This window comes from Daucus carota, chromosome 5, assembly GCF_001625215.2.
Source record: "Daucus carota subsp. sativus chromosome 5, DH1 v3.0, whole genome shotgun sequence".
Taxonomy (NCBI): Eukaryota; Viridiplantae; Streptophyta; class Magnoliopsida; order Apiales; family Apiaceae; genus Daucus; species Daucus carota.
In genome coordinates this window covers 25824051-25837562 of record NC_030385.2, presented here as the reverse complement: position 1 = coordinate 25837562, position 13512 = coordinate 25824051, and the positions used below count along the sequence as shown (strand labels likewise).

The 13512-nt window shown below is 34.6% G+C and overlaps 1 protein-coding gene and 1 long non-coding RNA gene across 5 annotated transcripts; one reads left to right on the top strand and one right to left on the bottom strand.

Annotated features, from left to right (window-relative positions):
- Nucleotides 1-585: 585 nt before the first annotated feature.
- Nucleotides 586-3263, bottom strand: LOC108220304 (uncharacterized). 4 transcript variants are annotated; one of them, XR_010291865.1, is made up of 4 exons: nucleotides 3056-3260; nucleotides 1298-2441; nucleotides 1078-1169; nucleotides 586-934 (listed from the first exon to the last, which is right to left on the bottom strand). It is a non-coding gene; the product is annotated as an uncharacterized LOC108220304 (long non-coding RNA). The 4 variants fall into 4 exon arrangements; XR_001806713.2 differs by having other exon boundaries at nucleotides 1032-2441; nucleotides 3056-3263; XR_010291866.1 differs by having other exon boundaries at nucleotides 1049-2441; nucleotides 3056-3262.
- Nucleotides 3264-8191: 4928 nt separating this feature from the next.
- Nucleotides 8192-12771, top strand: LOC108221481 (uncharacterized). Its single transcript, XM_017395355.2, has 5 exons — nucleotides 8192-9047; nucleotides 9141-9599; nucleotides 9703-9955; nucleotides 10037-11055; nucleotides 11159-12771. Exons 1-5 carry the CDS (start codon nucleotides 8192-8194, stop codon nucleotides 12769-12771), a joined length of 4200 nt encoding a protein of 1399 aa, XP_017250844.2.
- The last annotated feature ends 741 nt before the right edge of the window (nucleotides 12772-13512 follow it).

Sequence of the window (13512 nt, the reverse complement as noted above, 5' to 3'; positions counted from 1 at the left end):
ATTGCGTGTTTCAATGCCGTAAAGATTTACGCTCCCAACAAAACAATTCAATACTCAGTTGTCAAGAAGTATAGTAGTATATAATGTTAAATAGTGAATGAATTTAACAAAGAAACACAGTGTTCGAATCATTTTCCAGTGATTTGCAAGTTGCAAGTATGGCATCCTCCACTACACCATAAAAGGCTTATAGCAACGCGGAGAAACCATTGCCCAAAGTGCTATATATGTTGCAATAGGTTCTATAGCAACAAAAATGCCAAATTTTGGCGTTGCATCTGACCGCGTTGCAATTGGTGGATTTAGCAACAAATATATTCCCATACAGCAATGAATTTATTTTATTGCAATAAATCGATATAGCAACAAATGTTTGTCTACAGCAACGCATCCCTTGTATTGCATTAGCCTAATTTTGTTTCATTTGTATGACTTTAAGGCAACAAATATTAGACCAATTGCAATGAATTTTAACCAAGATATAGCAATGATTTCGCCCATATTGCAATATTTTTATACATTGTTTTGCAACAGATTTCGATGCAATAGCAACAAATTTTTTAAGAAAAATGAAAAGGTCATTGCTGCAAATACAAATAGCCAGACATATATAGCCATAAATTTCAATTATCAATTTACAATCCAAGCATCAAGTAGCCAACAATCCAAAACCGGTACCATGATAGTCACAATATAGTCTTACAAAATATTCTAAATCTAAGTTACAGTGACCAACACCGCCTGAAGCTGCAGTGAGTAGTATGTTCATAGGGGGGCCGTCTTTTTTCAGAACTACTCCTGCTGTGATGAGGCATTGGTAAGCGGTTAGCCCTGGAGTTCCTAACGCGACACATTCACCAGCTGATAGTTCAAGTGGCCTTAGAACGGTCACTTCTTGCTTTGCTACTGCGTCCTCAGCTAATCCACCTCCCGTCTGTTTCAATATCATAATGAACGAAAATTAATGAGCAAACATAATAGTACTAACTGAAATGTTTCTGGCTTAATCCATTCCTTAATATATGAAGTACTTGTCAGAAGTCAGAACTGAAATGGAGATATAAGAGTATTCTTTACTGTGGTGCCAAGCATGGCTACAACTTTGTAGCCTTTCTTGAATTTTGTTACTGCAAATCTAACATCCACAACTTCACCTGTGATATCAGAACCTGGCAAGATAGCAAAAAACATCAGCATTACTCAAAATCTAAAATTGACGTGTGCTTAAATTAATGGTCATCACGCAAAAGATAAAAACGGATATATAAGCTGCACCAGCAAATATACTACAACTTACCAGGAATATGAGGGAATTTCTTGGGAGCAATAGGGCGCAGGAAGCCGTGCTGGATCTTAAAATCAATAGGATTGATACCAATTGCTTCCACTTTAATCAATATCTCATCTTTCGTTGGAGATAGTAATCACGATCACTCCCTCACTCATACAACTATACGCGCAGACCTCTATAGAAATCTCACACAACAACTCTCCAAAAAGACCTTATAATCTTAGTAGAAGTAATCAGAATTATACTGTTATCCACAACTGACAAAGGTATATCATATATGCAATTATTAATGATCATGATCCACTCGAGTCTCGGACAATTCTACTATAGCATCCTCTTAGTCTATTGTTTATGACATAATTATAAACATGAATGTCATAGTATAATCATACTGAAAGATCCAGCCTTTTCTTGATCTGTATCAAGCCATAATTAACTTAATGATAAACACTAGCATTAGGCCACTAGGCTAAAGGTAAACACTAAACTACAGGACTAAAACCTGGAAGAACCTATTACAATATAAAGCAGCTTCCAACTTTCAAGTCCTCTCGAAATTTCCAAAATGCAGAATCTTGGATTAATCTGTGATTCCTAAGGACTTGGAAACTCAAAAAATCAAAGCCAGCTGCTTAACTTGGTGGTGAGACTTACAATTCCAATGTGGGATCATCCCCACCAAAAGTGCCCATAATAAAAACAAAGAACAGAGCTTTTAACATATAATTTTCTGTCAAGACTTAAAAGATAAAAATTTAACTAATTCAATCTACGCAAAATCCATCCTTTCATGACACCTCTTTACATATCCTTTATTATAAGTCTGAGGTTGCCAAGAAGACTCCTAGCCAGAGTGAATTGATTAAGTTAAGTATCACAGGCTAAGTAAGAGTAGCAAGGTTCATTTTCATGTTGCGATTTTCTGTGTTAGTTTCTTACAAAAAAGATGAGAAAAACTTACACCATCATAAATGCACATGTTGCTCACTAGCTTTTTTACTCGTTTTGTTAATCTACTGATCAGGCTCCTTTGTACCAATTCTTTTCTTCTCCTGCTCATATGCGTCATTGGCTAGCTTCTGTTTATCTAGCTGCTGTTGGTTAACATCTTGAACTGTCACAAAATTCCGTTTCAACTGGAAGCCAACACCTACAACAATACAAAAAATCTAGGAACTAATTATAGCAGGAAACACGCTCAAGAGCAGCTTGTAGCTTTGCAGTAAAGCCAACTCATACATTAATATACACAAGGAAGTAAACAAAGAATATACATAGAATATACGACGTGAAATCATATTCTTACATACACAAATAGAGAATAGGTAAACAGAGCATAGAGATAAATATATTATTACTCAACGTAAACTGAATTAATAACATGATGAGTTTAAGCAGCAAACACGAAGCAAATACAAATAGAGCATAAATATCTACAAAAAATAGTCACAATGAAGCTTACAACCACAATCATACAAATAGAGCCGTATTTTAAGAGAATCACAGTCACAATTGAAGTTCTAATTTAAAAAAAATCCCAATTTAAATCTTGGACAATCGAAACCCTAGTTCTAAAATGCCTAGTTTAAAAGTCTCGATATATAACATCACAAATCGAAAACCTAATTTCAAAATGCGACTAAAAAAAATCTCAATTGAAAGCTCAAATAAACAACAAACCCTAATTGAAACAAATACTTCGATTTAATAACAAATAAAATCGATTGGAGGAAGAAAATCGATATAATAAGTACAGTTTTTTACATTCGAGCTTGAATTTTGTCTGATCTTGAGTGTTCCTCGACCTCAAATGTTCAAGCTTGAGTTTTCGAGCTTGAGTATTTCTCCAGCTTGAATATTCGAGTTTGAATCTCTTGTATTGCCATTGAATCTCCTCTTTGGTCTCCCGATGTAGCTCGAGTGTTTTTACTAGTATGCGTGTAATGAAATACTTCTTATATGTATTGACTTGTTCTCTGTGTAATATTCCAAAGCCCGGGGAAATTAAATTGTAAAGCCCGCTTATGTTTTGAATCCGGGAAAATGTTGGGCCCAAAAATTTGGAAATATATTGCAACAGTTACACAAACTCGTTGCTATTCGTTAAATGTTTTGAAAAAACTATACTCATTTGTAACATTTTTCAAAAATATTGCAATAGCTATAGGTATGTCAAAATTTGTTAAGAAACAGCAACGATTTATGAGCAAAATTCAGACTTGGCGTTGCTATAGCCCTTTTATGGTGTAGTGCTCATCGTAGAGAATTTGTTCAAGTCAGGGAAGGTATAAACAAAGTTTAAGTCTTGACTAATATACTCGACGTCTGTTCTTATCTGATTGTTTACTAAAAGTACGATATACCTCAGATCCATCTAACTTAATGTTGTTTCGTGTAGTTCAAAGCCAGAAGGTCTGGATGATAACAATGCTGATGATGAATACGAATCAGGTCGACATGAGGCGTTGGAGAAAAGTCTAACAAATTTGAATATTGGTATATCTAAGATATTACGAAAGGTGGGCGAACTGAGCTGCAGCTACAAGGAGTTTGCTGAAAACTTCGAACTTGAACAAAAGTATCTGCGTGATGAACTGAAGATGCTTAGGACCACTGCTGATCAATTGAAGAAATTTATTTAATAAATCGTTTTATTAAATATTATAAGTCGTCTTTTATCATCTCCTACCACTACATGTTAGATTTCAAATGTTTACGCTATAATTCTGTATTTTTTGACCGAAATTATCGTAATGGCGGTGTTATATATATTTTATATCGGTATGTATTCGTAAGTTGAAACTAATGAATGAATTTGTATTTGACTTAACGTCATATTTGTTTTAGTCAGCTCCAGCCTGCCGTTCTATTTTTACCCTTGGTCTGTAAGACCTTTGCAAATTAGTTTTAGTACTGTTTATGTTTTAAATAATCGTATTCAGTTTTATGTAGATGCAGTATGTGTAAACTTTTGTTTGAATGTGCAAAGTTTAACTCATCACGGTCTCAATCAGCTTAACATTGGTCTGTAGCTTTTAGTAGGCGTTGAAAATTGAATGGTAGCCCTTTGTATTTTTTGTCAAATTTTTTTTGGCCTTATATTTTCGACATGGACAGACATTTGTATACCATATGTAGTTTTTTTCACAGTAAAACTCTATATTGGGACATAAAAGTAAAGAATTATATTAACTTTTAATACAGACATAAATATCAATAAGGTTTTCCGTGAAGTGAAGTGCATGTTTTCAATTTTGTTAAACAAATGTTGCGATGTTACTTTCAAGAAGGCATTGAGATATAAATGACCGGCAGAAGTGCACGAAACTAACATTCTTGGATTTGAGACAAAAAATTACCAACGTGATATAAAAATATTAAATATTCAAGTTATCTAAAATTTGTGATTTTCTGGCCACGATAAAACCTCGATTTTATATGAAGAGATATTTAATTTGGCTAATGAGATCCAGTGACCGACAAATTAATTCAACTATGATGTAACCGTTCTTATTTTTGTCGCTTGGTATTAAAAAATAAAGCTTAATTTTTATACTGTTAAGCAAAATATAAAGAAAAACAGAAATTTAATATTTATAATTATTTTGCTCTGTTTAATATCGGTGAATCGCACTCGCTATGTATTTTACTTTGTGATGCTTCGATTTTGGCGCTTTTTGTCGAGCGACAAGTCCAAGTGATTTGTTGTAAGTCAATTTTTATCAATAAAAGTGGCAAATCAAATTTTATTTTTTGAAGAATAGTATTTAAAAAATAAAGAATGTGACTATCCCCTCAACTCACCTAAAAATGTGTCCGAAAACCTAAGACATAGATTATAGAAAACAGAGACATAAGTGAACAGTACTTATATATCCAATGTTGGATTACCACTGTTCACTTAACCAAATTTGGATCACCTACTTTATTATAAAATAATGATGTTGTTATGTTGTTCACCGAGCTTAAAATTATATTGTGATTGTTAATATTTAATTAATAATAGGTTATAATTAATAATTAATAAAAATGTTGTTTTAGTAAAACTTAGAATGATAGGAAAATAAATTTCTTTGAAATTAAAAGTATATAAAATGCATAAAATACAATCACAATACCGGGAAATAACCAGAAAATAGTACATTAAATATTAAATTTTATATAGTCGAACTGTTTATTTTCGTTTCCTTCGAGATAACCAAAACATTGTATGTAGCTGTCGTGTCATTTGGAGATCCTTGAGTTTAATCTTGATGTTCTTAATTTTGAGATACTTTGATCGAGGTTAAAAAATAACATACAAAATTGGTTGTATCTGAATGTGCAAATTGACAATTAAATTTAAGATAAAATTTATGTAATATAATATACAAAAAATAATTTGGATGTGAATTTGGATCACGCTGCTAGAGTTGATTAGATATTTGGATCAAAATTTGGATTAGTTGATGATCCATAATTGGATTTTTGGATCACACATGCTGGAGATGGCCTAAGTACTCGCAGCCTTTTTTTAGGACTTGTGTTTATTTCCCAAACAGTTTAATCACTTAAAAAGTTTTAACTTTCTTTTGACTTCTACTCCCCTTTTTCTTTAACAAAAAACATTTATTTTGAATTGACCTAAACGACGTTAGGAAATAACACTGTCGAAACTGTATAAAGTTTTTGACTTTAAGCTTAGAAACGTCTATATGCGCAAGAAGTCATAAGTTCACTTGAACTCGGAAATAAGCCAGTAGCTCAATTGAAGTCAAAAGTTAGTTTGAGATAGTTTGTTGAATGACTTGAAATATTTGGAATTTTTTTTAGATAAAAATTAGTTGTAATTCATAACTTACCCACGAAGCACTTTTATCTTTTTTATTGTATTTTTAATAACATATAAGCCGTAAATAAGTCAAAATTACTTAAACAAACATTATAAACCTTAACACCTCAGATAAGTCACGTTAAGTCAAAAGTTATAAGCTGAGCCAAACGGTTTGCAGATCACTCCTGGAACAAACTTTTGAGCAAAATTTGAATTATGGCTATGCAACTATTATTAAAAAAAAAAATTGCTTCTTATCATATCTTTTCACAATTTTTAATAACCATAGGTTGTTAAACTTCAGATTAGCATATAATTGAAAAAATGACTATTTACAAATTCAAAAACCAATATATATATACATAACGTGTTTCAATTAGTAATATATATATATATATATATATACATATATACATATATATATATATAATTAAACAATTAATTATATATATAAATTATTATAATTAAATCCTCCATCCTATAGTAATATACTAAAGGTAATTGGGATCATAGTTCCTTCAAAACATTTAACTTTGTTTAAATTTTTTATTGACTAATTTAGCAAAACTTGATTTTTTAGATCAAACAATTTCACTCCGTCTCAGAACCAGAGTTGCTCTGACTATCTTTACTTAATCTAAGGTGTAAGAAGAACATACCTTTATGCATTATTTATGCGAATGTGATTTTTCCTTAAAACAAGTATAGATGTAAAATTGTTATTCAGAAAATAAAAGCAAAATAATTAATCTAGGGAAGTATGTATGTTCCACTCTGCATATGACATAAAAAGTGAAATACCGTTCGATTTTCCTCGGTTCACATCACGTCATTCATTTACCGTTATTTCGTAACGTTGTCATTGGTACAGTGATGTAGTGTAATTTACTAATATCCAAAATTCAGTGCTTCGCTTCTTAGCTTTATTAAGCGCCAAGCATAGCAGAACCAAAAGTCTCCTTTCGTTAAATCGCGGGAACGTTTTCCCGCAAAGTTCAGTTGATCCTGTCTATATCTTACTCCAAATAAGTATGACTACGTTCAAAAGCATACACGTAATCATTTCTTAATCCATTCACCTGTTTCAGGTAAGCATCATTCTTTCAGTTTCCATTGTAGATGCCCTTGCAATGTTTCATGTTCTGACCACTGCAGGTGTTTTCCAAAACTGATTCTACAAAAAATCATGAAAAGAAGAACATATTTGAATCCCCTCTCAGATATTAGTAACGTTTCCACCGTAACACAAGGATCTCAATGCCATACACAGAATGAAATCTGCAGAACTTCTGATTTGTTGAATGGTATCTTGCTTTTTTGCTGGATTATAAACCTTCAAATCAGTTATTGAACATCGTAGACAAGCAAGACGGTATAACTTTTCCACGTTATTATAAGAATAGTTGATTATAAATTGATATAAATATATAGTAGTCATACATAGTGAAATTGTCTTCCATCGGAATGTTTTAGCTATGCCTTCACTATGCAACAATGCAGTATCTAGCGTCGTTGTAAAAGAATCTTCCTTGACTGAAGGTAATTTTTACAAACATTTACCGTATAGATTATCAAACTTTATCACGATCCTACATCAAAGTTTGTTTTTTGTATAATCTCTTCACTTATTGGGTGTTATACCTTCCAATCATTGTTTGCTACCTTGCTTATAGTGCACGAAAGCTGTTAGCCTTAAAATTTGGTTGTATTTAACTGTATTTTGTTTCATAGCAAAAAAATATAAAGTAAAGAACTCATTTTATTATGATTCTCACTTTTTATTTTGTCTTAATAGTCTCACGTGCCAAAAATAAGTTTTCATAACTTATAAATTATGTAAAATCTTCTCATTTTTTGTTAATGTATTAATCCAGCTGAACAGATTTTAAAAATGAAAGTACATGTAACAAAGAAGGGATCAACGACACGTAAAAGTGAGTTCATAGTTAAAACTTATGAATTATAATGTTTAGACAAGCAGCTGTTAACGTCTTATCTAATTTACCGATCTATTTGCAACAGCTCAAAACATACAATATATGTCACTTGGAAGACCAAGTGAAGAATGTGAACATTGTCATTCAATAATGTGGAAAGAAGAACGAAGCAATAAGACTGTAATCAAAGGTAAAGCTCGATTTATGAAGTGTTGTATTGATGGAGAAATTCGTCTACCGGAAGCAAATAAAACACCTTCATATCTTAAAGCTTTGTACGAAGACCCAGTGCAAGGACCTAAATTTCATGAAAACGTTACAATATACAATCAAATGTTTTCCTTCACTTCAATGGGAGGAAATGTTGACAGGTCTATAAATAATGGTGGCGGTCCTGTAGTATACAGGTTGAATGGTGTTAACATTCATCAATTTGGCTCTTTACTTCCCACTGGATCATCTAATCCCAAATTCTGTCAAATGTACATTTACAACACTGAGAACGAGATTGTAAATCGAATGAGATGGATTGATAATCCTGAGAAACGAGGGATCAATCCCCGGATTGTTGAAGGGCTAATCAAGATGTTTGACGAAATTAACGTGTTAGTCCAGAAATTTCGTCAGGCATGTGATCGTTTCAAAGAGGATAATATTGTCCAGTTGAAGATACACTTGAAGGCATCCCGATCAGTTAGTGGTCGTCCTAATAACATATCTCCTTCAGACGAAGTGGCTGCAGTTCTGGTCGGGGATACCAAGTATACAAAAGGAGTACGTGACATCGTTGTTGAAAGCAACATAAAAGGTCTTACTCGAATCCCAGAGATTCATCCTCTGCGAGCTTCTTTACAATTTCCCATACTCTTTCCCAACGGGGAGGACGGTTACCATGAACACCTACATTATTACAAGAAAGGAAAAAGAAAAAATGGAGAGAAGAAGAGGGAAAAAATAACGGCGAAAGAGTATTATTCCTATAAACTTCAAGTCAGAAAGAACCAAGGCATGTGTGTGTGGATTTTTTAATAAATTCAATCTTCACCCTATTGACATTATGCAATTATATTACAATTTAATGTTTTGGTATATTTTGCAGATTATACCTTGCGTTTGGGAGGTAGGCTTTACCAACAGTACATTGTTGACTCCTTTTCATCCATTGAGCAAGCACGTCTATATTGGGTTAAAAAACATCAAGAGGAGTTAAGATGTGATCTGTACAACAATATCCGTGATCAGGTTAGAATTGGTGACGGTGATAGTTCAAACGTCGGTAAATCGTACATCTTACCATCATCTTTTACTGGTTCTAAAAGATATATGCAGCAAAACTTCCAAGATGCTCTGGCCGTTTGTCGTGTTATTGGACATCCTGATCTTTTTCTTACTATGACATGCAACACTGAATGGGATGAAATGCAAAAGATGATGGATCTTTTACCTGGTTGCCGTATTGAGAACTGCCCTGATATTATAGCAAGAGTTTTCAAACTAAAAGTTGATCAACTTTGCAACGATATTCAGAAGAATGAAATATTCGGGAAGTGTATTGCACGTAAGCGAATTTGGGTGAAATTACATTTTCCATTAACTGTATGCATCGCTTTCATTCATAGGTGAATAATAGTTTTTGTGTTAATATGCCTCAATTTTTGCAGTTATGTATGTGGTCGAATATCAGAAGCGCGGACTTCCCCATATTCACATGTTAATATGGTTGGACGGCTCAGCTAAACCGAAAACCTGTGAGAAAGTTGACGATCTGGTCAGTGCTGAACTACCAGATCCCGAAACCGAACCCGAACTTTACGAAATTGTAAAGAAATTTATGATTCATGGTCCATGTGGAAAGCAGAATCCCAAATGTCCTTGCATGAAAGATTTCAAGTGTACTAGACATTTCCCAAAGAAGTGAGTTTTTTTTTCTTTGCTATAACTATCCTATCACATATTGTATTTATTAAAGATTAATAAAATCTTAGCGTTACACAGGTATTCACCGTCAACATCATTTGATAGTTCAGGCTTTCCCATTTACAAGCGTCGTAAAACATCAAGCAATGTCAAATTCCGCAAAGGTGTTTTGGATAACCAATGGGTTGTACCGTACAACAAATATTTACTCCTACGGTACCAATGTCACATAAATTTAGAAATATGTGCTCATGCAAGTAGTTTGAAATATTTGTTCAAATACTGCCTTAAAGGACATGATCAAGCCACTGTTCTCATAAACACACAGAAGGTAACAGATGTACCTGGAATGAAAGAACAAGTCATAGATGAAATCAAAACCTTCCTCGATGGTCGTTACATATGTGGTGTTGAAGCTGCTCATAGGATTTATGGTTTTGATGTTCATCATAGGACCATAGCCGTTCAGCGTCTTCCTTTCCATCTTCCTCACCAAAAAGCCTGTACATTTCGCAGCAAAGATGACCTTGCTTCTGTAGAAAGGCTGTGGTCAATGGAGAAGAGCAAACTAGAAGCTTATTTTGAACTAAATAAAGTTGATATATCCGCTCAGAAATATTCTTACAGTCAAATCCCACAATTTTACGTCTGGGACGGCCAATCATCAATGTGGTGTTCAAGAAAGAAGGGTTATCAGATTGGTAGGCTGACTTACACTCATCATGGTAGTGGCGAGTTGTGGTATTTGAGAATGCTTCTTTGTAAAATATGCGGGCCAACTTCTTTTAAAGATCTTCTTACTGTGGGAGGAGTAGTTTATCCTACATTCCAAGCTGCATGTGATGCTCGTGGATGGCTTGCCAGTGACAAGGAATGGGACGAGGCTCTGACTGAATGTTCTTCTGTAGGCTTTGCTAACCAAGTACGTGAACTGTTTGTTTACATAATATTAAATTGCAAAGTGTATGACATAGGAACCCTGTGGATCAAACATAATCTTAAAATGTCGGAAGATATTTTATATAAAAGGAGGAAGGTAACAGGCAAGAATGAGTTGGTGCTGTCTGACAAGGAAATAGAATTTTACACCCTTGCCGGTAAGCCCTCGCAAATATATATATGTTTTTTGTCACTTTTTATTGGTTTATGTCAGACGAGTAGTAAATTAAGTACAATTTTGACATTTATTTTGTTTTTTAGAAATCGACAATCTTCTTCGTTCGGTTGGAAAATCGCTTCAACATTTCAAGAACTTACCTCAACCAGACGGATCATACTTGAATTCTGGAAATGACAATCTAATTGTTGAAGAAACATCATACAACACTCAAGAGGAGCTCCGTAGACATAATGAAATGTTCAAGCAACTTAACCATGAACAACTACAAGTTTATCAAAGTATAATTCATTCGGTGGAAAACAAAACTGGAGGAATGTTTTTTGTCTATGGTAGTGGAGGTTGTGGGAAAACCTATTTGTGGGGTACTATAATTTCCAAACTTCGATCACAGCGTAAGATTGTTCTTCCCGTAGCTTCATCAGGAATTGCAGCAACATTAATGCCTGGAGGACGCACGGCACATTCACGTTTCAAGATACCTATAATCATTGATGAAGATTCCTCATGCAACATTTCACACAAATCTAACATTGCCCAGCTCTTGAAGAAGACTGAGCTTATCATATGGGACGAGGCGCCTATGCAGCACCGTTTTGCTTTCGAAGCATTAGATCGTACTTTACGTGATATAATGAAGTCAGTTTCGCAAGATAGGCATGAAAAAGTTTTTGGCGGGATAACAGTGCTTCTCGGTGGCGATTTTTGCCAGATACTACCCGTCATAAACCGTGCACCACATAGTGAAGTGGTATCCGCCTCTATCAATCGTTCCAGATTGTGGGATGAATGTCAACTTTATTTGCTTAGTGTAAACATGCGAGTGAGTAAAGGCAAATCTGAAAAGCAGAAAGAAACTGCAAGGCGTTTCAATCAGTGGGTGCTTGATATAGGCAATGGTAAGATTCCCAGTTGCACTGAGACCGGGGATGTTTTTGATGATGTAGACATTGAGATTCCGGAAGAATTTTGCATAAAGTCAGACAACTTTTCCGTGGAGGAAATCATCAATTCAACCTATCCGGAGTTGCTATCAAATTACAAAGATGAGGTTTACATGCGGGGGCGAGCTATTTTAAGTCCTACAAATGAGATAGTTCATGAAGTCAACGCTGTAATTCTAGAAAAGTTACCAGGCCAAGTCCACTCTTTCCTTAGCATCGACTCCGCTGAAGAGATTGGGGAATCAGAAGAAGAGTTCAATGCATCATTTCCAATTGAGTATCTGAATGCTCTGAATGAACCAGGCCTGCCGCCTCATAATTTGCTACTCAAAGAGAATGTTGTGGTAATGCTTATGAGGAATCTAAATCAGATTTTAGGCTTGTGCAATGGTACAAGAATGATAGTTCGAAAATGTTTGAAACACTGTGTTCTATGCAAAGTAATATCCGGTGCACATAAAGGTACCCTGCACTTTATCCCACGAATAGAGATGTCTCCAACTGATAGTCACCTACCCTTCAAGCTCAACCGGCTTCAACTGCCACTTCAAATTTGCTACGCGATGACTATAAACAAGTCTCAAGGTCAGTCTCTCGACAGTGTCGGTCTTTACCTGCCAAGATCTGTGTTCTCCCATGGCCAGCTTTATGTGGCTATTAGCCGGGTAACTTCTCCATCTGGCTTAAAGATTTACATAAAGGGTCCAAATGGCGGAAGTACCAACGTTACCAAGAACGCTGTCTACGAATAAGTGTTCTACAATCTACCCAATGGTTTGAATTAGAATTTAATTTGCCTTTCATTAAGTACCACTTTGTTTGCAGTCAGTGTTCTCAGACACTTTTTCATCACCCTAATTAAAAAATTTCCAAGTAGTATCAATGAAAATATGTCTCCCAACATTGTCTCAATAGACCACTAGCTACATAGCAATATCACCTTCTGTTGTAATTGTCTATCAAACTCAAACCACATTCAAGTTTCTTAAAGCATCTGGTGCTCAAATACGTAGAAAATTTGTTCACTTATCATCAGCAGGCAATATTTGTACCTCATACTTCTTTTCGATTTCATTGCAGGTAAATATACACCTGTCTCCTTTCCTTGGCTTCATCATTTCAACAAATTTGTTCCATCCTGCATGAATTGTAATTCTTCCATTATTCCTCCTCACCTCCATGTTAATCGGCCCAGTCGTACAGTTCACAGCGATGATGTCCCTGTTCTTCCAGCTTTTGGTAATATTTTTGTAAACCGTGCTGACACTCTGTAAGGAAAAAATGAAAGGATTAGCAATGTAGTTGGTCACAAATTAAAGCTAGATACAACTTAGACTTTCTAAACAAGACTCACCACTCCATGAACAATACGACCAAGGTGGGAGGGTTTTATAATAATTTCCCACTTCAGACGGTTTGTAGAGCTACTCTGCTGTAAATCTGGCACCAAAAAAGAAATCAGCATTACATGTAACTGCCATCATGTTATTGTA

Excerpts from the sequence above, each read along its gene's own strand:
- LOC108221481 (XM_017395355.2), top strand. The coding sequence starts at position 8,192 with ATGTGGAAAGAAGAACGAAGCAATAAGACTGTAATCAAAGGTAAAGCT. Across the intron at positions 9,048-9,140 it reads TCAAGTCAGAAAGAACCAAG|ATTATACCTTGCGTTTGGGA; the intron begins GCATGTGTGTGT and ends TATATTTTGCAG. Across the intron at positions 11,056-11,158 it reads AGAATTTTACACCCTTGCCG|AAATCGACAATCTTCTTCGT; the intron begins GTAAGCCCTCGC and ends TTTGTTTTTTAG.